Source organism: Brachyistius frenatus, unplaced genomic scaffold (assembly GCF_029030835.1).
Source record: "Brachyistius frenatus isolate BFR_SWC_R1_liver_20210118 unplaced genomic scaffold, ASM2903083v1 Contig_93, whole genome shotgun sequence".
In the NCBI taxonomy this organism is placed as follows: Eukaryota; Metazoa; Chordata; class Actinopteri; family Embiotocidae; genus Brachyistius; species Brachyistius frenatus.
In genome coordinates this window covers 1,210,233-1,237,112 of record NW_027210692.1, presented here as the reverse complement: position 1 = coordinate 1,237,112, position 26,880 = coordinate 1,210,233, and the positions used below count along the sequence as shown (strand labels likewise).

Sequence of the window (26,880 nt, the reverse complement as noted above, 5' to 3'; positions counted from 1 at the left end):
ATTAAAATATTCTTAGATGAAATGTCATTTTAGGATTTAGTTTCATTATAAAAAAATTATTTCGAAAATGGACATCTGTTAAGTTTGCAGATTGGACAAAATAAAAGTTAAACCCCATCATCAGTTCACAATGTATGAACCTTTAAGTTTTAAATTTTAAACCTTTCTTAAGTAGAAATGAGTGACTGAAACACAAAACCACATGTTCAAAATATGCACAATCTCATGCTGTTATTACTTAAAAACATTTCCTCTTGCAACCAAGAATGACATAAGTGTTCTGATGAATACTTACGGTCCCTGGACCGCGGGCTGCATATGTCCTGGTCACTGTGCCGGAACCTGGATCTTCCTTTGCCTCCACTGATCTTTCTGCTGACTTTTGAATGTCCAACGTCTGAAAAACAAAAACATTGAGGTAATTTACAGCTAAATGTAGGTTATAATAAACAAGCAATACAGAATAAAAAAAAAAAATAAATAAAAAATCAGAGCCTGTCGGTATTAAATCCAGCACTTTTAGTGGATGTCCATTGACGATGCACAATTAGATTAAATGACAGCCTTTTTCTGGCTGCAGCGTTCTCGTTCAATACTGATTTCACACTGCAGTTAAACCGTGTCCATCTCACCTTCGTGGGCAGGACTTCTCTCTCCCTTTTAAAAGCGGCATGTTTCAGACATATTAGTAGATTATTTCATTAGTGTTACTGAATAGGGTCTGCCGATAAAAATGATCTCAATAGGAAGAAATAACAAGACCACTTTTTCCATTTTTATGTGACTAAAACTATGCAGGGAAAATTATCATCACCATATTTATTTCATAAATATGATGTCTGCACTTAAAATAATAATCAAACAAACACTTGGGTGCGTCAGTGTTATGCGTAAATGTGACTGAATACCTTTCAGCTAGGTAGCCACGCCTGCGGTATTCACCGGCCATTGTCACAGCCGGAAAAGAGAGGCGGGATCTTCTTCTTTGAGAGTTTTTCTTAGAGGTTGGCAGACTAACGCCATCAACTCCAAGGTGCGTTACTGCCACCTAATGGACTGGAGTGTGATGGCACGATGTCCTTGTGCCATAACGATTTGAAACTGCAGCGAGGAAGCCGGAGAACCCGGAGAGAACCCACGCAAAAGCACAGGGAGAACATGCAAATTCCAATATATAAATGACTGTAGGTGAAATAAATATGGTAATGATAATTTCCCCTGCATAATTTTAGTCACATAAAAATGGAAAAACTAAGTACAAGTAACTTGAATTTGCCGTTCCACAATTGATTACTTTGGACTAATTCAAACCTTGATGCAAGGACCCCGAAAAATTGTGCTTAAGTGGTCTTGTTATTTCTGATGTAGGATCATGTTCTGTTGTCTCCAGATGACAGTGGTCCTTATATTTAAGTTTTTTTTTTTTTTTTTAATTCATTTGCATCGGCTGTACTTGTGTCACATGAGGGTGATGCCAGGAACGGGTGGATGCCAGGAAGCGGTAAAGCAGTTTCACTTTTGTTTCACTTTGCCTACTGGACCGCAGCGAGCTGCCGCATTTTATTACAACACTTTTTCTACTTACTGCGGGTGAGTTTGATAATATTTAACCCCGTCCTCTGCATTCGATTTAGAAATGAGCTATTCTAATTAAATTGTGATTTATTTTTCAATAAAAAAAAACCCGTGCACATAAATAAACATGGCTGCAGTTTAGCTATAGGCCGATGTAGGCCGACAGAAAATTCACAAAAGTTACTTCACAGGCAATTAGGCTGTAGGCTAAGCAGATTTGATGATCTATTTGGTTTTAATAATCAATATCAAAAACGGTAGGTAGGCGTAGCAATAAGTTATGTCCTAGGAGTGTAGGAGCACAGTCTTTTATACTACAACGATGTTTAACCCAGGAGTCCAATTACAATGGCCACACATACATGGCATATGTATATAGCCTATGTCTATGGTGCTGGAGGTCTACCGCCGTAATCCGCGGTCCTCTTCCTTCTCCCTCGTTACTCTGTTACCAGTTGCTGCGCTTGATGTCGTATTAAGAATTTGCAGTCTTGTTCCTTTGGTTGAATTGCAGCAACGTACAGGCTATTTGACTCCGTCAGTGACGCAATTGTTTATCACGTTTCACATGTGCATCCTGTAGGCTGTGGGAAGTGTTGAGGATGAGGCATAAAAACAACAATTTAACGAACAACAGGGTATGTTAAATCACAATAAAAAATAAAAAATACTTTAATGTTGATGAACAAAAAAAAACAAATGCAGGACAAATATTGGACTCACTGTCAGCAAAGTCCCATTATAAAATGATTATAATTAAATGTGTTAAATACATTATTTTAATAGACACACAACTGTTTACAGAAATAAGAAGTTGGACTTGAAATATTATGTGTCAAATTACAATTAAAAATATGATACAATTTTGTCACGTGGTTACTGGAAATTTAACAAGGGATAAAACCTCATGACATTTGCACGTGATTTTCTGAGATTTTATATTAAATGTGATGTTTCACATGTCCAATGACATTATGAAGTTTGCTTTTTTTTTTCCAGGAAGAAAAGGTTTGGACATTCTACCTTCCATCATGTCAGCAGTTACATCCAGCCTGTCTAAAGATCAGGAGAAGAAGCTGCTCTCTCTCCTCGGTCATGTCAGACTTCACCTGCTGCACAAAGCCAGCATCCATGGTTTCACTGTAGAGGCTTTCCACAACCACTGTGATAAGCAAGGCCCCACTGTCATTGTCGCATACAACGCCGCTGGGTTTGTCTTTGGCGCTTACACATCCATGGACTACACCAAGAGCGATGAGAATGTCTTTGATAAGGAGGCTTTCCTCTACAGCATGGCTGAGGAGAAAAAAACACTGAAGGTGGCAGGTATCAGTGGATCGCATGCTTTCACAGATAGAGGCACTGGTCCAGATTATGGTGCTTTGGTGTTCTTGAAGGATAACACACCTGAATTACAGTCAGAACCAGGGACACGCTTCAACTTTCAGGCTGATGAAATGCATGGAAACGACTTGACACTGACGGAGTTTGAAGTGTTTCGAGTTGAAGGTGTGTGACAAAGAAAGCCCTGTATTATATAACAAATATATCTCAGAAATGTTATAATTTCAAAGCAAACATTTCACACCTAATCAATTAATATTCTGTATTTTCCAAGGGTAAAGATTTTTTTTTTTTAATGCAGAATACAAAATATTCTAAATGAAACATGCAAATACTGACTTGGAATTGTGAAGGTGACATGAATGAATTTTGAAGGTTTGAATAAAATAAGCCCTTATGTTAAAATAAATCTTCTTTTTTTTTTTGGTGCAGGTTTGGGAGATCTCCTGGCCAAACCTTGGAGGAAGATCCAGTGGACTGCTGAGTATGTAGAAATCTGTGGCATATTTGCTGAGCCGGAATGAGTGACAACTCAAGATGGGACTTAAGTCTTACATATTGCACCGTTAATTAGCCACCATTTTGTCAAACAAATCCTCTGAAAATGAAACAAATAAATGTAGCCTACATAATTTATGTTCCTTCTAGGATTAAGCAGAAATTGATGAAGGACATCCAGAACTATAGGCCTGACGTGAAAACTGTGCAACAAGCTCGGGTGTTGTTGTTGGGCCCCGTTGGGGCTGGCAAGTCCAGCTTCTTCAACTCCATCAACTCAGAGTTTCGAGGCAACATGACTTGTCAGGCCATCACTGGCACAGCAGGGACAAGTGTGACCACTCAGGTAGTGGCAAATGTTTTACTCTATGGTAATCTGCTAATATTCTCAAGGGGAAATTTGTGTTCTGTTTAAGATATGGTGGTTAAAGTGCAAGGTTTGCCGCAAAAAACACAGGGGAGAAGGATTTTCTCCAGAGTGGAAATGTAAACGAAACATTTGAAAGAGTTAGCTTGTGCATTCCTCGACAGCTTGTCATTTGCCTGCAAAACTCACCCTGCATGCTCTTCCTGCATAGTCTGTCCCATTAAATTGCATTTCATGTCTCCTCTGTAGTTTCGCACCTACACCATCAAGGTAGGGAAAGGTGGTACAGCTCTTCCTCTGATCCTCTGTGACACAATGGGGCTGGAGGAAAAAGCTGATGCTGGATTGGACATTGACGACTTAGTCAACATCTACAGGGGTCACATGAAGGATCGCTACCAGGTCTCCTATTTAACCTCCTACCTACTTACCTATATCTTTATACAATGGCTGTAATGGTAACAGTGTAAGGCTCCTGACTGGAGAATAACCAATACTTTTTTTTCCCGTACAGTTTAATACATCACTGCCTCTCCTGGCAGATGCTCCTGGCTATAAGAAGGAAGTGACTCTGAATGACATCATTCACTGTGTGGTTTATGTGGTGGACACCTGCAAGGTCTCTCTTCTCTCCCAAAATATGCTGGACAAGTTTGCTGTCATTCGGAAAAAGACCAACCAACTGGGTTAGCTGTAGAATATGTTATTATCCGAAAGGTTCCAAAATTTTACAGCGTGTAGCTTCATATTTTTACAAATATGTATGTATTATCTATTTATAGCAAAATTGCTGACATTTTGTGACACTGTCTGACACATTAGTTATTTGTACTCATTGTTTCTACTTTTTCTCTTCTGAAGCTTAGATTTTTTTGCTGCTGTAATATCATTATTTACTCCAACATGTCGGTAAACCTTCGTCTTTTTCTCTATCTCTTCATCCAATCATTCTGTTTTTTTCTGATAGGAATTCCTCAGATTCTGCTGATGACTAAAATAGACGAAGCCTGTCCGCTGGTGGCAGAAGACTTGAAGAATGTTTATCACAGCGTTTACATCCAGAAGAAGGTAACGTTTTTATAGCTGTTTACAATATTAGGAGAAAATGTGTTGTTGTGGCATTGGTAACTTAATCTATGCATGGACATTGGTCTCACTTCCTTTCAGGCCCGCGAGCTGAGTGAGTATCTCGGCATCCCTTTGTCCTGTGTGCTGCCAGTGAAGAACTACAGCGAGGAGCTGGACCTGAACCAGGACACTGACGTGCTGCTGTTGATGGCTGTAAAGCAGATGCTCCACTATGCAGACAGCTTTTTTGAGAACCAGGTTGTTCAGGATCAAGACGAGGATAATCAGCCTGACCAATACAGATAGAGTGGTGTATGAGAAGACAATGAACATCAAGTTCTTTGAAATTCAAACTGTAATGATACAGCACTGTGGAAAGTTTAAATTCACCCTCCCACCCCTGTATAGTTGAATGCTTTCAGGCAAATGTTATACTCAGTTAAAGCTTAGTCCATCATTAGATGGAGGGAAGATCAAGTGACATGATTAAAAGCTCCAGATGTGCTAATGACTGTACTATTGGGTGAGATTATTTTGTTAACTGCTTTTCCCAAGATAAGAAAAAAAAACTTTGAAACTCAACTTTTACAACATCAACTGAAAAGTGATGAAAGCATTACAAAGTGGACTTTGAGGTGAGATTGTGATTGTTAGATCAACTTTGGGTTTCAGATGTCTTGTAACATTATTAGACTATGTTTATACTTTTAGCTGTTCTTCGGGTGAACTCATACAATTTCACCAATTTGTCCAAGGTTTTCTTCTTTGTTAATTACGTTTTTTGTTTGTACAAATGTCACACCTGTTCAATATGTGGCTGTTTTGTATGCATGACCACTGACTCATGACTTTTATTTTTACAAAATTCAGGTAACATAGACTTTTCCTTCCCTCAGTCGGCCACTAGATGTCAGTCATAATTAATTTCATAATCACTGGTGTTCAGTCATGGAAACTTGATGTTATAAAAAGATGAGGTGTTTTGGTTGCACAATTTAATCTGATATTTCAAACGGCGGTTTTATGTTGATCACTTTGTCTGATTTATTTATTTGTAATCATTTGTTTTGGATGCACAGTGTCACATCACAAAGTCAGAATGACAAAGCAAATGTTAATGTTTTGTAAAGTCGTCACTTAATGTAACCAAACAAATAAACCCACGACCCCACATGACAAAGAGACACGTTGGTTTTCTTTTGAACCAATTGCAGACCTCGGGTAGTTTCGGTGCCTCCCTCCTCTCAGCCTCAGTATAAAGAGTGTTGCAACGTTGCCAACAACAAACACTGCAAAGCACGCCTGCAGAAACTATACGCATTTTGGGAATAGTCAATCCACCGGACTGTTGTTACGCGATTACACTCTGGGATTAATTTTGGATTTGCAAACATGATTCCAGATGAAAGCTTTGGGTCCATCGAGAACAGGTGAGATTTCTGGCTTTTGTTTCGAGTTTTCTGTCTGTCCGAGCCATGTGCATGGACATCATGTGCTGGACAGGAATGCTTGTCGTCCTTTGACCCTTTACCTGAATTGTTGAGGCTGATGCAATTAGAACCACTGTGAGTTTGGATTTGAGGCTTAATCTGGATGGAACGCAGAGATTTTCAGCAGTGCTTAACATCTCTGCCAGAAATTCTGCAATCTTTGTTCAAGTTTCACACCACATAAATATAAGGGAACATTAGAAGTTGGTGCATGAATAATTTTGTGTTCAGATCATGCACTTATATCCTCAGTATTCAAAATTTACAACTTGTTTGCACAAGGTTGTGCATGCATGCGGCGCAGCCTGCAATAATGCCCACCTGTACCATACGAGTTGTATAAAGTCTCAGGCTACTTGTTTATAGTCTCAATCATCAAAATGCAACATAACTACTGAAACGGATTATTAATGACTGCCTTTTAACGGCCTTTACTTTTATGTGACTATTCATAGCCTAACAACATTTAAATGAATCACAAAAAATAATTCTCGTTTTTTGAACATGTACTATTTGTTTGAAATAGCTGGTGATTTGTGTTATTGCAGAATACAAAAGGCTAATTGTTCTATCTTTCCCCCTCAGGATGCACTCTGTTGGCCTGGCTCTGGAGGAGTTGCTGGTAACAGCTCAGAAGCAGGACTGCCTGACTGTTGGCATTTATGAATCAGCCAAACTTCTAAATGCGTGAGTTAAAACTATTACGTTTAGCATTACAATGCTTATAATGTTTATTACACACAAGTATCTGCTTCTCTTGCATTCCAGAGAGTAAAATTGCCCAACTGAATTGTCCCAGGCACGCAAGTATTTATTTCATTTTCTCTTTGATCCGCAGAGATCCAGACAGCGTGGTCCTGTGCGTCCTGGCAGCCGATGATGAGGACGATGTGGCGCTGCAAATCCACTTCACGCTGCTGCAGTCCTTCTGCTGCGACAGCGGAATTACCATCTTGCGAGTCTCAGGGGCTCAGCGACTCCAGCAGCTGCTTGGAGCTATGGATGCCAACAGAAACCAGGAAGAGTGCGGAGATCTTCACTGCATGCTGGTTACGGTGTGTTGAGTCACCAGCACAGCCATCTCTTATGTAACTGAAAGGCCAAAGTGGGAAGTGTATCATGCAGATTTTTTTTGCCTGCACTACCTAACATATTGCACTTTCTGAAACTGGCCTATTTTCCTATCATTTTTATGTGATTGTACTTTCAAAATACTAATTCAGACCAAATTCTGACCATTAAATTGTTTATTTTCTGATGCAGAACCCTCAGGCATACCACTGCAGACTACAAGAAGTGGGGACCTACTGCCAGGAGAGTCGACGCCTTGACCAGTGGGTGCCTGAACTTGTCATGCAGGAACGCTGAAGAGACTGCATGCCCCAGAAAACACCGGAGGTTTCTGGGCCCAGATATTTAATGAAATGAAGGATCTTGATGCTTCTCAAGCACAGATGATCTACAGTGGACACATACTCGTCCACCATCCTGAATGATGACAAGCAGGAGCCAAGGACTCCCTTTCAATGAGTAGTGGACTGGAGACTGGTTTCTAAAATCTTTGTTTTGTGCCAAAGATACGAACAGAGAAGCAGATTCACATTCAGGCCACCCAATTTTTTAGATTGTCAGTAAAACACAATCTAAGCTTCTACTTTGTGCTTCTGTTTAGGTACTCACAATGTTCATGGGGTGTGTGACATTAATAACTATGTGGAGCAGCAGCTATGAAATCAACATTTCCACACCCGAGCTTGTACCTGGAAGACTTGCGTGTTTATTGACAGGACAGGAATGTTGTAATGGTGAAACTATACCCAGCATTCCTGTGTCTTCTAACATGGGAGAGTTCCCGGAGAAGAGGGGTGTGAGTATGCGTGCGTGAATGTGTGGTATGCGTATACAATACTTTTATCTTTCTTTAGAAATGACTGGGTGTGCAGCGTGTGCGTTCTTGAAATGAGCAGCCTAACCTGCAGAGGAACCGTCACCATGGAAACAGAAATGGAAATGATGTCAAGCGTTAAAGAGACATGGGACTTACTGGCATTACAGGAATGAAACTCTGCAAAAAGGGGCTCAGAACATGATGTGTCTTGGTTCGGATCCAGGGGGATACAGAACAAACGGTGTTGTCTGCGCTGAACTGGTCAGCTTTGAATGATTGTACTGAAAAAGAAACCACACTCAACTTCTTTGTGCCTTCAAGAGTGTTGCCTTTTTGATAAATAACTCATATTAAGTGGCTACAGCTTTAATTTATTAATTGTATCATTTGTGTTTTTGGTCCATGTGGTGTTGTTATCTAAGTCAATAAATTATTGTCCTCCATAAATAATTGACTGCCTTTCTACTGAAATTTCAAAACAAGCCATGAGTGCGTCATTTGAACCAGCGACACCCAACTCCAGTTTACATTTGAGTTGAAGTAATGGAAAAAAAACATGTGCACTTGGATCCAAGTCTTTGTTACTGAAAGCCTTTTCCATTCTAGTAAACATAAGCCAGTCAGAGTGAAACCAGGGTGGAGACAGAAACTGGAAGAAACAGGCAAAACAAGCTGATGCAGATCTACTGTCCCCACAAATCAGAAAGCAATGAAACAAGTTAGAAGGAAGATGCAAGCTATACCTGTCAAAACTTACTAATTTCTGACAAGCCACATCCCAGTTATGTGCATGTCTTACATTATATAATGCAGCTAAACCTCTGCAAATGCACGTTGCATGCAGCAGAGCATGTGTGCCTGGGTAACCCCACTCCTGCCACTGTATCTGCACTTGATCGAGGTATCTCCGCTCTGCTTTGCTCCCTACTCCACCATCTGCTCTCACATGTCTGCTCACAGGTCTGACTGCAGGGCAGAGGAGAGGGGAACATTCAGGCACATGGACCTCAGATTTGTTTACAATCAGCTGGACAGGTGTGACTGGAGCGGGGACTGACTTCTAATTGGCTGTGCTTCGTCCACCCTAAATCTGATTGGCTGTGACTTGCAGAACGGTCAGGGGAAGTGTAGTTTGAAACTTGGATGAGGCTGGTGACTGCTATAGCAGAGCTTCAAAGTGCACCAGGAAGGCCTGAGAAAGACGAGCTGTAACAATGGCATTCCTGTGAAATGATTCAACTGGGAGGATTTACCTGGCTGTGCTCTTTGTTTAGAGCATCATGTTACCATTGCACTGCACACCATGTACCCATTATTCCAGTAAGCATGTGTGTGCATGTGCTCTCTGTATGAGTGTAAGAAAAAGCCAAAGGTCCTACTGAGACAGCACAAAAAGAAACTAATATCTAAAAATCAACAAATTGCACCTAATGATTAACAACAGCTAGTCTGCGGCAACACTGGCAGTACTGTGAGGCTGCTGGCTAAATGCTGCTACTGATAATGTTAAAATGGTCATGTTTGTCAGATATAATGTTTTCCATGTTCACCATCTTAGCTTAGGTTATTTGCATGCTAACGTGCTAATTATGTAATTAGTTTAGCATGTTTTTGTTATAAAAAACCTATTGGACAAATTTAAATGTTGACCTGAACTAAAAGGAAAGTTAAGGGATCATAAAAAGTTATTCAAAATCTTCCCGAAGGGGTTATGATTTGTGTCATATAGTCTTTGAGATATTTTACGAGAACGAAAACAAGATTTTAGCCATCCATAGAACTGTGCATGGCTAGAAATAAAAAATAATGATTACACAAGAGCCTGTGTTATTATATCATCTTTTTATTAATGTTATCTACTTCTCAATATCATCTTTTTTTGACAGCAATATCCACAAAATATTAACAGTGTGCAAGAAAACATGAGTTATGGCACATCAGAGAACAGTTACAAAAAATAGATATATTTTCTTCATAATCGATCAAGGCAAAAAGATACATATACTGTATGCATACACAGGAGATCAGAACACAAAAGATGAGTCTCGGGAAGGGCTCCGAGCCAATTCAGCCATGTTTGATATGAAAGTTCCACCAGTGAGGAGCCTCAACCCTCCTCACCAGGCCAGGAATGAATTTCCCTTTGTGTCACAACACCAGCGGATTTCCATCTTGAGCCATGTGTTCCACTTTAAGACTGTTCATTCTGTTGATCTGATAGCCCCAAGACCAGCATTAACACAATATACGCCACTATAAGGCAAACTAACAACCAGTCAATCAGACAAACTGTCAGCCGAACCAGCAATTCAGGCCGGCTGTCTCTGATTGTAGCCCAACCAGGGATGGAATGATTGAGAAAAACACAAATAATAATGATTAAAAAAAAATAGCATATGTCAGACATTATCAGGACAACATCAGTGTGTGCATGTGTGTGTGCTGATATGATATGCATGTTTGTTTTTTTTGTGTTGGAACTGCATTTACTTTTCTAAAAACCAAAAATGAATCAATTATTTCCTCAGTCTTACAATAGTTCAGGTTCTGGAAAAACTAAACTTATCACAGATCAGTAGTTCTGATACTTCCTACCTGTTGCTGCATTTTCTCTGCTTGTAGGACTATTATATGTCTTTAGCTAGTTCCGTTTAAAAAAATAATAATATCACCATTGATATCATTCTAAATCAGACATAATTGTTAGTTTGACATTTTGAGAAAGACACTTAGTTGCCCTTTTATCATGAGATAAATGACAAGATCAATACCTCTTTCATGTCTGTTTGTCGTGTTTGCTGAACCCAGAGCTACACCCAGCAGCTGGTTAGTTTAACTTAGCATAACGACTACAAGCAGGGGGAATAGTTTCAACCTAGTGACAACAAAATCTGCCATGTGATAGCAAGACAATGAGGAGATATAGTATGTCCATCACTGAGTGAGCTATTCAAGTGCTGGAAGGAGGATTTTGTTACCATTCGACAGATATAATGAAACTTCTCCCCTTACTCTCGGACAGAAAGCAAATATGCATATCTCCCAAAAATGTCAAACTACTCCTTTGGGTCTCTGAGGCTTCAATGAAAGGTGAAATAACCTGAAGTGAAGCTGAGACTGGCACAGAGTTAAAAAAAAAAAAAAAAAAAAAGTCATGAATCAGCTTCATGACTATTGTTAGGATTGTTGTTGGTCATCACGTCAAAAATAGCTTCCCACATTTCTACTGAGCAGTTTTAGCTCGTGACCGAAACCTTTTTCACTTTTCTCCAAAATGTGCACAGAAGCCTCTGACTGATAAAAGGAGCGAGTGGATGCCACACATGCTGTTCTGACTTGTAGTATCGCATGACCTCTCCTCTGGTCAGACTAACCCTGACCCAGAATGGCAGGACTGCAGTACTGTAACTACTATATGACAATCTGCAGCCCTGGAGGCACTGTGTGTTCCTACACACTGTGTCTCTCCCACAAACAGACACTGACCACGCACACACACACACAGACATGCGTGCGCCTCTATTTTTCTCGTCGCCGCCTACTGCTCTGCCAAATCATCCTTTTTCAGCTACCAAACACTTGCACCCACACACAAACGCACACAAACTCACACACCCTCAGTCCTCTCTGTGGCCTTTCTCCAGCTCCTGTTCTCTCTGTTTGCAACAAAGGCAAATGAGAGATTATGCACAGCTTTTGTACCAGGAGCCATAGTATAAAAAAAACAGTGACGCTAATTAGCGATTTCAATTTGTATTGAATCTTAAAGCTGTATTTTGTTTTAAAAAGCAATAGTTTGGCGTTTTGGGAAGTTTTCTTATTCTCCTAATCAACATATTAATACCAATTTCACATCTGTACAGTAAAGAAGAGGCTGAAACTAGCAGGCGATTAGTTTAACAAACGGGGACACATGTGGCCCAGCTCTGTCCCTTGATAACAAAAATCAGGGGGGGGGGGGGGGGGGGGGGGGGGGGGGGGGGGGGGGGGGGGGGGGGGGGGGGGGGGGGGGGGGGGGGGGGGGGGGGGGGGGGGGGGGGCCCCCCCCCCCCCCCCCCCCCCCCCCCCCCCCCCCCCCCCCCCCCCCCTGATAATAAAATCCCATCAACACATCTAAAGCTCAGCCCCTTGTGAAACTGCAAATTGTCATTTTTACACATTCTCCTGACACCCAAAAGCCAGTGTAGCAGCTCGGTCATCCTGACCTCGTGATATGACAGCAGAAAAGCAACAGGATTAACTCCCATGAAAGTCTTTCAGCAGACATAAATCCAGTCCAAATGACCCCACCCTTCTCTGTCACTATGTTATTCTTGACACAAGCCTATGCTAAATGCTAAAATATGCTGGCGCAAAGCTCCCTTCTTTTAACAGTTAGCCATCAAAACCAGCTCCTTTAAACTTTGACCTCTGACAATCATCCCTCAAGCTTAAAAAGCACCTGCAAGAGAGAGTGTCGGTGTGTGTTATGTGTGTTGTCCTAGTTGCCCAAAAAGCAACATGTGTATAAAAAAAAAAATTAAAAAAAGGGCAGCTCTGGTGTTAAAGGACAGATTAGGAGGTTGGTTTTTGCCACTTGAATGAGGTCCGATGTTGATTCATCCTCTAACAGGATATGATCCTAAACCTAAAAGGGCATTTTGTTTCTGTGACATTAGTTTGTCCTCTTTAGTTGTATTTGTGTATGTGGTTAAAATCAACCTCTGCCATCACAAGCCTCTAAAACGTGAATGACAATAATAATAATAATAATAATAATAATAATAAAAAGATAGACGTGATCCTGACTGACAGAACAGAGTAAGTAGTACTAAAAAAATCCAACATCCACAGAGGGGAATTCTGTGTTTAGATTTTGTATCTTACAAACACTGTACAGGGTAATACTCAACTGACCAGGTTCCATGGACTCATAGAAAGAAGAAAACTCAAAAAATAAACCCAAAACAGCTACTTTTCAACTTATCACTTCTGCACATGTCTGAAAGAAAGTTTATACATTTAGTTTGTTTCTCTTAACTTTGTTCTTTTCTTCTTCATCTTCAGTTATTACAATCAAGTTTGGTTTGTCAGAGAGGAGGAGTGCTGTGGAAGAGAGGACACAGAGAGGGGACTGCCGGCTTGGACCGATCCGGTCCCTGAACGGATTAAACTCACATTTCAGCGAGCTGTTCTCCTGGGGAGACTGGAACCTTTAAAGACGGGTAAAGCCAGGAAATCTGATTCATAGCAAGAAGTATTATATGTTAAAACAAGCTGTAAACCCCTTTTCTATAGAGGTAATTAAAACAAACACCTCCATTTTTGCAGACTATCAAATTCCTTTTTAACTTGTCTTTTCTTTTCCTTGACAATTGAGCGAATCCAATATGAGCTGAGAGGGTGGAAAGAGGGCACCTTCATTTTTACTTTATAAGTTTGGGTTATCTCCTCCAGTCCTTGCAGACTGACTCTCCAATGTGGTCAGTCTGCGACCTCGCCCTCTCTCAGGGTAAAGCACAGGGAGGCTTGATGTACAGTAGTAAAAACCTTTGTTTAAGATCTGGTTAGGTATTACCCCTGGCTCACAACCAGATCCTCTGTTATTTCATTAATACAAGCAGGAAAAGAAACCTGATCAGCCAGGGGCAACACCTACGTCAAAGCAAAACAATAAAAATAATAAAAAATAAAAAGTACAGTATTATCTTATCTGTTAAGTAATGCTTCAACAAAATATCTAAACATACATTGAGTTCACAAACAAGTATTTCTTAAGAAAAATGCAGTAAACGTCCGCGGTTAATAGCTTGAGTTCTGTGTAGAGCTCTTCACTGTGTTCCTCTTATAGGTGCGGATCTGAGGTCAGCTTAGACATCGATTTCAAACAACTGCAGCCATCATGAGCTGCGGCGGAATCAGTGACAGCAGATCGGCATCTAGAGACGACTTTTTGTACAGGTTGGCACAGCTGGAGGCTTGGCCAAAGGCTGCAGACAGCCATAGTGAGGCCACAGGCGGAGAAGGTCTGGGTGGGAACATGCTATAGTCCGATGAAGGCAAAGGCTTTAGCCACTTGCTCCAAAATTACCCGCCTCTCAGACATTTTTTTTTTTTTTAAACTCCCACAGAAAAAGAAGCATTTTTTTTTTAGCTTTTCATGGGACACCCAGTCGTGTTTGGCACGACTGGCCTAGCGCTTACCACCCATTTCTGTTGCCCACATGCATCCTCCCACTCCCTGCCTATGTTACAGCTGCCCACCCTTTACCCAGCACCTCTTTCCATGACAAAAGAAGGGAAAAAAATACCAGTTTCCTACTAACTGTTAATGTCCAAATCCCTTTTCAAGTTAAGATGACACTTGTAGTTAATTCACCAGCATATATGAATATTACCAAAGCACCTCGGATCATACTCAGTGATATACTGACCTCAGCCACTGTGAGCACGAGATACCTGCCCCCTCGCTGTAGCTCTGGGGTATGGCGCTTTTCCAGAGTGGCTATTTTGGGTGTGTATGTTTCTGTGTGTGTGTGTGGATCCTAGATTCAGCCACATAAGATCAGATAGAGCTGCTTGAAGTTGTGTGTGTATCTGGAGATCGATTTAGATAGAGAATATGTGTCTCTGTATATGCATATGTGTGTGTGTGTGTGTGCGCGTGTGAGGACAGGAAAAGCGGGGGCGCAGCTATAGGATGATGCAAGGTTTCTTGTCCTTGAAAGGGTTTTCGGAGGTCGGAACCCCAACCAGCAGAGGGTCGCTACGAGCGTGCTGCTCACAGTAACTCATCAGGTCTGCTGCTGCTTTAGACACCTGACAAGTGCAGAGGGGGAGGGAGTGGGAGACAAGAAGGTAGGAAAATTAAATGGGAGGACATGTGGAAAGCAGTTGGACAAGTAGGAGGAAAGAAAAAGATAATGGTGGAGGATGGAGGAGATAGAAATGAAGTTGTGAGTGGAAGCAACAAAGGGCCAGAAAGAGAAAGGTGTCAGGAGAGAACAGTCAAATGTAGATGAATAATTACACTCACACATTCAGACATGGCAGAAAACTTTTTTTTTTTTTTTTTTTACCTTGATGCGTTCAATCCCTGCCTCGATCCTCAGCTGTTCCACCAGTTTCCTGGCCTGGGCGATATTATTAGTGGTAGACATACTGATCCATCAGAATACACCAACACAGGAGAAAACTGAGTGAGAAAAAGAGAATAAAAACACTTCAATACTGAGCTGATTTGATATTCAGTAGCTATGTTTTTCTTTGTTGTGTTGTATTATGTTTCCAGATTAAGGGCTCTGCATGCCGGTATATAGTGTATGTCTATTTTATGTTTTGGTAGCCAGTTTATTGCATTTATTGTCAGGAAAAACGTAGGCTTACAAAGAAATATCAATCTCCCACTCAAGAGTACACACACGTTATATGCACTTCACGACACTTTTTTTTCTTTTCCCCCTCAGCATTTATGCAGTGTCGATGCACAGAAACAAAACAAAACAAAAGCAATAACAAAGTCAATGTAAGAGCCAAACGTTACCGGAGTGACCAGAATCGCATGTTATTCGGTGTGTGTGTGCACATTGAGTGTCGCTACGCTAACACATAAAGCTCACGTGCCGCTGTTGTGGTCAGGTGTTTGACCCCGGAAGTGCGCAGAATTTAGCCGCTGAAGTTTGAATTCCGCGCAGCGCGTTGCGTGTTGATTTAACGCAGGAACTGGACATTCATGGACAGTGGAAACAGTCAAGAAAGGCAGGTTGTCATTCTCCAGCTGAAGGAACCGCCTGCAGGTTCTCACATAGAATATACTCGACGTAACGCGCAGCGACTCGTCACTTTTGGAAACAACAACAACAACAACAACAACAACAACAACAACAACAAAGGAAAACGAAGTGCGTCAGCTGGCAAACTCTAGACATGTCAGTGACCTGAAGTAATAGACTTAGCTGCACCAGTTGGAAGTTTGTTTGAAAACGTCGACACGTTTAGAAGATAAAGGAGACGAGGAGGAGGAGGAGGAGGAGGAGCAGCGGACCGGGCCGGGACCGGACCGGACCGGACCGGACCACCAGAGGTAAAGGCTCGCGTGGCACTACACTGTTTAATGGGCATTGAAATTGTGTGCAGACATAACTGAACTTAAATCTAGTCCATTTGGTCGGCGAAGCGGGTGGAGAACAGACGTTGTATTTACCGTTTTGTTTGTTGTGGTGAACTGTTAAGTTTGCTGATGGAGGACATCAGGACTTGTATGCGGACTGCTTGTGAAGATAGTAATGTATCTTGGCGACGAAAAAACAACAACCCACCAACTCAAAAACGGGTTGTTAAGATCACGGCTATTTAAAGCGCTTGCAGATAAATTGGACAGGTTCCAAAATAGTAGAAAAGCTAAACAAAGCAAACAACATAAGAAAATCGGTTTTTTTCTTTCTTTCCCCCCCAGAGTTTTCAGCTGAGAGATGTAGTTAAACTCTCAGAAAAAAAAGGCTTTTTAAATGCACCTTAGGTTCATATTTTAGTGAGAGAAAACGGGTTAAGAGGGAGCTTTTACACTCAGACTAATAGTGGATATAGGAGCAGTGGTAAGACTATATTGAAGTTAACAGTTAGAAGTGAAATACGATCGTTATAGGCTAGTGGTGACTTTCTTTTTGCAGTTAAATCAGATTAAGCGATGACTCCTATGAACTTTTTGGGTTGACTACACTTGCACAGCTTTATAAACGGAATCAGTCATCGATATTTTTATTCAGGGGACTGTATGATCTCAGTTGTAGAGCTACAGCCCCACTGTGAGGCGACTACATGCTGGTGCAATCATGATAAAGAGTGAAATATGTCAGCTTTCTTGTTCAAAATATAATTAATCTGAGAGTATAGAGACAGTGAATGGAGCAACAACAAAAAAACAGTTTAGGAAAATAATTGTGCCAGTTGTTGATCACTTTACCATTCATGTTGAATATTCTCAGGATGTAACGCACACAGTGTTCACATAAACACATTAATAAATGGTGTAAGGGCCCACGTGTAAATAGGAATACACCAGGAAGTTATAGCTGAGATGAAAATGTTGTGATGGAAAGCTTTAAATAAATCACCACTCAACATGTCCCCTGCCTCGAGGACGTTGAGGTAAATCACAAGAAGCACCTGAAGAATTACCTGACTGATGGTGCGCAGACAGGACTCCCTCTGAACACAAATATGAAGGGATGGACAGGACGATCTCAGAGATGCAGGGATGGCAGGAAAACAGTTGTCAGGTCAAAGTGACAGAGCTGGACGGCGGCTGCGCTTACATTGGCTTTTCTCTGTGGGAAAGAAGAACAGCCGAGGTGAACAAGAGAGCTGGTTAAAACAGCTTACAAAAAGACAAACATTTAAAGTTTCTGTTTGCTACATGGGGATCTAAACATTACTCAATCTCCACAGATCCATATGGAGAGGTTTTTCTGTTCCACTAATAAGATGATGTATTCAGTAAACAGGACATAGCAGATGCAAAAGTGAAAATTGCATTTAAAACAATCATTATAATCCAAATCAAACTGGAATACTTAAATACTTCAAAAAGAAAAATCTCACAAGTATCCCTCAGTTTTCTTTAGGGAAGGCCAAATTAAATTATAGTTACAGTTTTCACATTTCAATCATGAGTGGAATTTGCTTCACTGCCAAACTGTCATCATCAGCCTTATCATTTCATATAACAACATCTGTCATCACAACTTCATTTTCCTCCACAAACACCTGTAAATCCACTTTATTGATCAGATGCTGGGACATTCCTTGCTTCAGTCTTTTCATGCCATCGTGTCCTAAACTCAACCTTTTTTTTTTTTTTTTTTTTACACTTTTTTTATTTAGACACGTTTTAGCACAGCATGTACATTTCCCCTCATTCAGTGCATTTTAATCAAAAGACACCTTGTGAGCGTGTTACTACCTTGTCTCTCACTCTGTCTCTGTCTGTCACCCTCTCTCTCTCTGGAGAAGAGTTCTGCTTTAATTACTCCAACTGTGGAGTAGCTCAGAGATTCATGTCTGTAATTAGGGCTTTTGTGTGTGTGTGTGTGTGTGTGTGTGTGTGTGTGTGTGTGTGTGTGTGTGTGTGTGTGTGTGTGTGTGTGTGTGTGTGTGTGTGTGTTTAGGTGCATGAGCATGACAGTAAAAAGGAAGGAGTGAATGCAGACTACTATTATAAAACCTGATGAGCCACATGTTAGTGTATTATACTTATAAGGGCATTAATTGATTGTCCCCCATCTAAACCGTAATTTCAAATCCTAATCTCAATCTTGAACCCTAATCCTGATCCTGACTAGACCCTGAGGCAAAATGTGCTTATTTTGGAGGGTTTTCTTTTGCTCTCAAGTTCCTTTTCTGTTTGTTTACTATGTCAAACAGATGCAAACCTGTGTTTGACACTTAATGGGACATTGCATTGACTAATATCAATTCCTTGAACATTAGGGGTAGGCATATTGATACTGCTGATACGTTATTGTCATTCAAGAACACATATTAGTTCCTCATTAGTTTAGAGAATTAAAAAAATGAACATTTACCCTGAAAAAAATAATATTTTAATCGGCCAGTTATTCACATGTAGTGAAAAGAAATGCCTACTGTTTTGGTTAATTCTAACACATGGCTCTCACTGCATTAGCTGCTTTTACTTGTAAGAAGTACATCAGAACCCACATCAGTTTGTCCCTAGTATTACTTGGTATTAGATTGGAGTCAATTTTCGGGGCCTTTTTAGGTGGGGACGTCACCTGAAATGTCTACCTTAACTGCCTAACCCCAATCTTAAATGTAACCCATACCTTAACAAAACAGGTTTTAACCCTCAAATGTAAAAGTTTCCCTTGTAGTAACAGGGCTATTCCCTTTAATTGGAAGCGAGTCCCCACCTAATATCCCTAAAATATGTTTATTAGAGTAGCAAATGCTTGGAGACACAAACCTTTTCCATCACAGCATGCTTTATGCTCCAAATTAACTCAAGGTTCAATGATTGTCCCTAAAGAAGCCCACATGCAGCATCACTGAACGCTAACAGAAGAATATGCCACAACAAAAACTGAACACTACAAGCTTATTTAACTTTTTGTGATTTTGTTGTCTTACTTGACATCGATGCCGATATTGAAATGAGGTGACAGCACTTGTATCCTCGTTGTTTACAAGATGCTGTACCTTTGGCAGAAACAGAAATGTATTTTCTATTTTCTCAATTCGATAAGTGACAATCTTGGCAGCTTGCAGTGACAGTGCATTTAAAAAAAATATATATATATAACTAAATTACTTATTTTGCACTTAAGGGTAACTATTGCTTTGATTTTCTTCAGCCTGTTGATTTTTCAAACTTTCTGCTGTTGCGCATACCGTGCCCAGAGAAGAAAGCTGTATCCGAACAAAAACAGCACAACCACCAATTTCTGCTCCACCGCGGCCACATCTCTCCAAACTGGAAACATATTCTTGAAAAGCCAATCCACAGAAACAAAACAAATACAGTAAGCTGGTCATTTGTCTTAGCCTGGACCAAAAAACATCACCAGAGCTGGACAGGCCTCGGCCAGCCAGTCAGGCAGCCAGCGAGCCCACGGAGGCTCTCAAGACGCGCAAAAATGCATCAATCCTTATTGATCCTTGCTGCTCCTGAGCGGTGATCGGGCCTACAGTACGAAGCCATGTCCTCTACTATAGGCCTGCTCGCTGCTCTACCGTGTGAAAACACAATGCGGGCATTTTGATGGATAGAACAGCATGTCCTCGCTCTCCCATGGCTATCCACGCACCACACACGCATACGCACAGGCGCGCAAGCCAAGGCAGACCTTGTGCACATATCAAAGCCAATATTTTCCCAAGTGAAGACCAGACTAGACCGCTTCAGGTCTGCAAATATAGGCCCTGATTGTTAGCCGTGGGAACAGGGTGGTGACATGTTTTGAGGGAGGCAGGCTCCAGCAGCCAATATATACCCATCCCGCGACAATGGGCACAAGACCGGAGCGCATGCCATTATGTTCCGCTATTATGCAAATAGATGGGCATAAGGCCTACTTCGGCATTAAAGATCCAGTTCCTGTGGCTTTTGCGTCCTCAAGAGTCCAGCCAAGCTGTAGGAAATCTTCCACTGACCCTGTCCCCGGTCCTCCCCACCCTCTCTGCCGGCAAAGGGCTGGGGAAATCCGGATTCGTGACACTGATGAAGCCCCTCTCCGCTGCAGCCGCCCTCGGTGACGAGAAGCCGGGGTTGCAGAAGCGCACAGAGGCGTTACAATTATTACACACAGGGAGAAAAATAACCGAATATCTCCAAACTCACCTCCGAATGCGCTGTATTGGTGATTTAAAGGGCCAGATCCGATGCTTTCTCACCCTCTCTGCTCGTTCACTCCCCGTCTTCACCGAGCCAAACGCCTCCCCCTCCGATACCAGTGTCTGTCCACTCCTCTAACCCCCCCCCCCCTTCCTTCCTCCCTCACTCCTTTTCACTCCCTCCATCCGATCCGGTGACAGCAGCTTTAACCCAGGGGCTCCAAAACTAACATTTTCGATCATTCACACACGTCAATGGAAATATTCAAGGAATGCAACTCCCAAAACAACATGATTTTCACGGGTAGCTGCAGTTATAAGGAAATAAATAGGCTAAAATGTAAGTCATCTCTTTTGATGGGGAACCCCTGGTGTCCTGAAGGCTCCCAAAGCTCTGCAAGTTTAAATATTGTGAAGTGTAGCTTGCTTGCACCTGAATGAATGATGCCTCATGCAAATTTAACTTAGAAATGGTCCTCCTCTACCTTCTTTCACTGTGTTAACCTTCATTCATGATGCTCGATACCTAAAAAAAACAAAACATTTTTTGTAACCTTAACCCGTGGGACACTGGCCTAGTTTTTGCATTGATTTTTTTGTTGCATTATAAATTGTCTCTATTGGCTCAGATTCCAGGTAAAAAGTCACTTTGGTTACCACCGAATTTTCCTGAAATGTTTTATTGCATATAGGCTATAACGTATGAAATTAAAAAAAAAAAAAAAAAAAAAAAATCCCAATCACCTTTTTTTTTTTTTGAGGTTACTAGCACACATTCATAAAATATATTTTTTCTTATTTATGTAATATCTAATGTCTCCAAGAAATTGCGCTTTATTCCCAGGGCCTTTAATGCAGTATAAACATATTTCTAAGACGTTGAAGCCTAAAAATATTTGTTTCTCTTTATAGTCTTTTTTTGTACACCAAAAAAATGTTTCCCTCTTTTCCTTAATTTCTCTTATCTGTGTATTTAATGAAAGCAGGAATGCGTGGCCTCTATTTTCTACATTAATTGCACTTTTGAAATATGTTAGTGCTAAAATAAAGTAAACTGTCTTGTACATCCTTCATCCCATTCCTCCACTGGCTCAAGATAATCCACAGACACTGACGTGCACATCTGGATTTGTGTGCCATACTGTAAACATGTCTGTTTTCCACACGAGTCCAGTGCGTTGCTCTGCCACGCGGTGGCGCCATTGACCCACCTGTTAGTTCCCACTTCTGAAGGGAGGTGTGGGCCTCTCCTTCTAGTCCTAGCAGGCCCTGCAAACACGCAACCTTCGTTTCCACTGAGCTGTAGTCCACTCCTCCACACCGGGCTAAAAGCGCTGCATCCATGCTGCATGATTATTGGACTGTTGCACTGTACCAAAAGGAGAAGAAGATCTCTCACTTTCTGCACGATATCTTTGTTCTTAGGCTGTTAAAGCCGCGGTGATGCTGACAGAGAGGTGAATGTAGGCGTATTCAGCCATGAAATAATGCTTTGAGCCGCACACACTACAGGCATGTCTTCTTTATACCTATGGAAACCTTTTCTGGCTGCTTATTATAACCCCGGGAGAGCTATTTATAACTAACACAGGGTACCGCATTGGCCTCATTTCTCCTGATGTGTGAAATTATGCTGATCCTTTTACATTTCTCTTTGATTTCCTCACCTTTTAGCTCCCTCCCCCCTCCTCCTCCGCTGGTTACCTCTCCCTCCTTCATTTGTCTCACTTTCTTCTTCCATTTCAGCCCCTGTATTTCCCTCCCTCTCCCTCTGCTATGTGTTGGTGAGGAGGCAGTGGGTTACAGTGGATTAGAGCAGAGCTCTTCATTTTCTAAGAAATCAGCGGGGGAAGCCCGTGAGTCACCACCAAAAGATGCTCTCAGGCTGACAGAGGTGGGCCCTCACCCACCCACACCTTTTTCCGTCATGTGTCATGCGTGTTCTCGCAGTTCTTATCAAAAACCTAGTGGGCTACAGACTTTCCCAGATGTCTGGCAGCGCACTCGTGTCTCAGTATGTGGACAAGATGATTATCTAATTAAGAGCCAGCAGAGAGGGTTGCCACAGTGGCCTGGGGAGGGACAGTTTTTGTGTCTGGCTGCGATGTTGTACCCCTCAGCAGCAGTCTGGGAGACCTCTGCCTTTCGTAACGCATCCATGTCCCCACCAGGGTCACGCCACACTGATGCGACAACCGTCGTCAACGTCACACTGTCTCCATAGCAACCGTGCTGGGCACAGCATCCCCAAGCAGATGTCAGAGGGTTAAGCGAGAAGCGAGAGTGAAAGGAGGAGTGGAGGGGGAGGCAGCATCTCCGTGTGATTTCTTTGCAGTGTGTGAATGAAGCTACTGTAAAAGAGTCCACACTCATGCTGGCAGCGGTGCTTTGAGACACTGACAATGACACGCTGATGCTAAGCAGGTAAAATGTTGACTACATGTTCACCATCTTAGTTTAGTGTGCGGTGGTGAAATGTATCAAGAACTGTAGCCTCCAGTAGAAATGTGATGGCAATGGAAACACCCTCTTCCTTTGTTGCTACTTTATACTCCAAATGAGCTGGAAACACTGCAGCCCAGTTTTCCCTCCACATCTTATATTGCTGCTTACTTTGCCCAATATGTACATAAACTCATTAAATAAGCTAAAGTACTACGAGAATAGTACTCACACAATAATGTATCCCCCCCCCCGCTGTATATTTCAATATAATACTTTTAGGGGCAGTTTTCTGCATAATGATCACTTTTGACGTTTTAAAAAGACTTTAATAATACTATAGTTCTTAAGCCACAATTTCAGTGCAGTGTTTTTAATTTCATTGAAGTATTTTTATATTGCAGTATTGTTACTTTTACTTAAGTAAAGGATTTCTCTGAGCATGCTAACTTGCATACTGATTTGCCCAAAAAACAGACAACAAAAACAACGCCTGAAGTTACTTGGACTGCTATTAGGTTTGCAGACTTTTACTCAGTTTGATCTAATGATATATTAAATGCGAAGGGATGACCAAATTAATGTGACAAGCTCACTCAAATTTTACAGCAATCCAGCTGATAGTTGTTAAGGCATTTTAAGAAAATCCACAAAAGTCAAACGTTATGCTGAAGGAAAAGTCAGGGGTCACTGAGTCAGACAGATTCCTCTGGGAAACATGAATGCCCATTCAAAATTCCATAGCTATTAATCAAATAGTTCTTGAGATATTTCAGTTTGGATCAAAGTGGCAGACTGACAAAAGTTGCAAAAAAGAGGTGAAAAATCAAAAAGACAAGAAGCAATCCTCAGTTCACATTTTTATTAGGAAAATCATTTTGCAGATTTGATTATTATCTTTTATATATATATATATATATATATATATATATATATATATATATATATATATATATATATATATATATATTATATATATATTTATTTATATATATGTTAGTTTCAGTTATTCAGAGGATGCATCAGCACAGTATATCTTAATAGGAAGACTATTGCTAGAATAAGTATCTATACATCATAATTAGTTAAATTAAAAAAAAAAAAACTCCCAATAGAGGAAAATGAAATAAACCAAGAGAGTAATTTACAAAAACAACAAGTGCTAAAAATAAATAAACAATTTGCAAAACCGAAGCCATAAATGCTGCTGAGGAATTTATTTAAAAAATACAAAGATGATTCACAGTTTGTGTCCTTGTTCTCATGCTGGCTGGAACACCAATAGGGACCATGCAGGAATGAAGGGCCAGAGCGACAGGATAGTACTACATTAAGTACACAAAGTCTACGCCCCACTATACGCCCCCTGTCTGCTGAGAATAGCTTGTGAGGCGATCAGACGAGATGTAAAGGGGTGAGCCAGAGAGGTTGGCAGGGCCAGTGGGAGTGATTTTTTTTCTTCTATTTTCCATCCTCCAGCACTGATTTCCTTCGGATCCTCTGACATGAAGCTCGACAGAACAGGACGACAGCAGCCCACCCGTCGTTGGTAGAAATGAGCCTGATGTACTAGAAAAAAACAACACAGCTTTTCTTGTGTATTAAAGTACTACTGATTGCTCTTTGTTTCAGCTTCACGTGGTCTGAAGTTTCCCGTCCTGCTATGGAAGAACACGCGTGAACCGCACTGTGTCTGCTGCACGAGACTCTTCGGCAACATGACCAGTAAGTACCCTGTTACCTCGCTGGTGGCAAACAACAGAGGTGAACTTCACCTGGTCCTTTACGAAAACCTGTGTGCCGCCAATTGTAGACATCTACTGAGGCTCAAACTGTGACTGTCATAAACAAGATTAGATAAGTAAATTTGACATTAATATATAATCATACAAATTATATTTTGACTAAATATATTATTTAACCATGAAACTTTTAAAATAATAACAACTTTTTTTTAAACTCAACTTTGTATTATTTCATGTTTCTTGATTGATAGCATTTTATAATTAAAAGTAACATTTTAATAAATAATAATAATAATAGACTTTCACGATAAAGATGAAATTTCAAAACAATAGTTCTGAATATTTAACATTCTTAGAATTATTTCACAATTTCATGGTTATATCACATATTTCATCTGTATTTAATCATATGATTACCAATGTTTTAACATCTTATTTATTAATCCAAATATTAAACCATCTTGGAAATTTTTGGTCTCTATAGATTTCCTCTAAAGTCAATTAATCGTTTTTCTTGCTGGCAAAATGACAGCATACTTTGGAAAAGCCCAAACAAAAAGTCCAAATCGCTGTCAGATGTAGAAAACTCTTTACTGTCTTACTTTTGATTGGACGCAGCATCCTTTACTCTGCACGCTCTCCTCTCACATCTCTGGAATATTAAGTCCTTTGAACACTATTTACAACTATCTACAGTCAGATGTGAGCAGGTTCTGTTTTTCAGTCTGTGCAACCGACTCACAAAAACTCACACAAAAACAAAATCGGAGGGAAGAATATTAAAGAAGCTGGAGATCTCGGGGAGGGGGGGGACAGTAGATTTATGGAGAAGTGGTGACTGTACAACAGCACGGAGCAAAAAAAAAAAAAACAGCCAGTGAGCAAATGAGCTTTCACTGACGAGGCCTTTGTGATTGTAATATGTGTGTATAAGCGTGTGTGTGTGTGTGCGCGCGCGTGCGTGTGTGTGCGTGTGTGTGTGTGTGTGTATAGGGGGTGTGTTGCGAGGGATGACTCATGCAGAATGTGTAGGCATTCTCCACAGGAAAGCTTCAAACATCTGAGAGACACTTTGTAAGATGGTGCAGTAACAACAACACACTCATGCAGGCCAGAGCGAGGGAATGCAAATAGGTGCTCGAATGTGCACATACATGGATGCACTCACGGCCGCGCACACACACACACACACACACACACACACACACACACACACACACACACACACACACACACACACACACACACACACACACACACTCTCTCTCTCTCTCTCTCTCTCTCTCTCTCTCTCTCTCTCTCTCTCTCTCTCTCTCTCTCTCTCTCACTCTCACAGCAGCAGTGAATATGCTTCATTGATGAACGAGATGAGGCAGGCCATGGGAGGACGGGGGCAGGGGTGTCTGTCCTGATTCTTGCCAGCGTTTAACTCACAGTCCAGAAACTCAACGGATGTTCACACGCTCCACATGCACGCCATCTTCTCTCAGACTCCCACATGCAAACACACAACCGAATCTTACGCAGGCCACGGCCAGTGCAGCTGAACTTCATATTTTCACACGGTGTCTATTAATACCACAGCTCCCCTCCCTCGCTCTACAGCTTGTTGTCCATACTGCTCTCGCACGCTGCCTCATTGTTTTTTTGTTTTTTTCCCTCCCCGCTGTATCATATTCCATGCAGGGACATGAACAACGACAGTCTCCTGTTAACGTCAGCAGGACAACAGATTGCACAAACATGCGCACGCAATCTGGCATTTGCGCGAAGCCACCAGACGTGTCAAGCTGATATTTATGCAGCATGTGCACCATCTCCGGTCACTATATACCAGTTCCGACTGGACCTGGTCTGGAAAATCATTACAGCTCATTTTCAGATTTTTTTTTTTTCTTTTTAGATTTAGCACTTCAGAGTGGCCACATTATGTAGGCTGTCCTCCATCTATCTGACAATCATAACAAGGAAAAAAAAAAATCACATGTCTCTTGTTTTTTTCGGAATATAAACAGATAAAAAAAGAGAATAGTACAAGTGCGCATCCCTGGCATCTAACAGGTAAAGGGTACGTTTACAATGTAAATTTTTGAGTTTAACAGGACCTCACTTTAGTGCAAAATACAACACAGC

At 41.2% G+C, this 26,880-nt stretch overlaps 3 protein-coding genes across 6 annotated transcripts; 2 read left to right on the top strand and 1 right to left on the bottom strand.

The window, feature by feature from the left end:
- The first annotated feature begins 1,515 nt into the window (after positions 1-1,515).
- LOC138627922 (interferon-induced protein 44-like) lies at positions 1,516-5,254 on the top strand. Of its 2 annotated transcripts, XM_069710567.1 has the most exons (8): positions 1,516-1,590; positions 2,579-3,084; positions 3,352-3,403; positions 3,568-3,763; positions 4,034-4,186; positions 4,299-4,470; positions 4,752-4,852; positions 4,952-5,254. In XM_069710567.1, exons 2-8 carry the CDS (start codon positions 2,607-2,609, stop codon positions 5,156-5,158), a joined length of 1,359 nt encoding a protein of 452 aa, XP_069566668.1. In that variant the 5' UTR covers positions 1,516-1,590; positions 2,579-2,606; the 3' UTR covers positions 5,159-5,254. The 2 variants fall into 2 exon arrangements, with proteins under 2 accessions (XP_069566668.1, XP_069566667.1); XM_069710566.1 differs by lacking the exon at positions 1,516-1,590 and having other exon boundaries at positions 2,566-3,084.
- An 898-nt stretch (positions 5,255-6,152) lies between these two features.
- LOC138627939 (growth arrest and DNA damage-inducible protein GADD45 beta-like) lies at positions 6,153-8,680 on the top strand. Its single transcript, XM_069710592.1, has 4 exons — positions 6,153-6,282; positions 6,928-7,029; positions 7,181-7,397; positions 7,606-8,680. Exons 1-4 carry the CDS (start codon positions 6,245-6,247, stop codon positions 7,708-7,710), a joined length of 462 nt encoding a protein of 153 aa, XP_069566693.1. The 5' UTR covers positions 6,153-6,244; the 3' UTR covers positions 7,711-8,680.
- A 3,656-nt stretch (positions 8,681-12,336) lies between these two features.
- On the bottom strand, positions 12,337-20,673 carry LOC138627934 (guanine nucleotide-binding protein G(I)/G(S)/G(O) subunit gamma-7). 3 transcript variants are annotated; one of them, XM_069710587.1, is made up of 4 exons: positions 20,568-20,673; positions 17,387-17,535; positions 15,289-15,404; positions 12,337-15,028 (listed from the first exon to the last, which is right to left on the bottom strand). In XM_069710587.1, exons 3-4 carry the CDS (start codon positions 15,367-15,369, stop codon positions 14,903-14,905), a joined length of 207 nt encoding a protein of 68 aa, XP_069566688.1. In that variant the 5' UTR covers positions 15,370-15,404; positions 17,387-17,535; positions 20,568-20,673; the 3' UTR covers positions 12,337-14,902. The 3 variants fall into 3 exon arrangements, with proteins under 3 accessions (XP_069566688.1, XP_069566690.1, XP_069566689.1); XM_069710589.1 differs by lacking the exon at positions 20,568-20,673 and adding an exon at positions 20,381-20,559; XM_069710588.1 differs by lacking the exon at positions 20,568-20,673 and adding an exon at positions 20,303-20,394.
- Between the last annotated feature and the right edge of the window lie 6,207 nt (positions 20,674-26,880).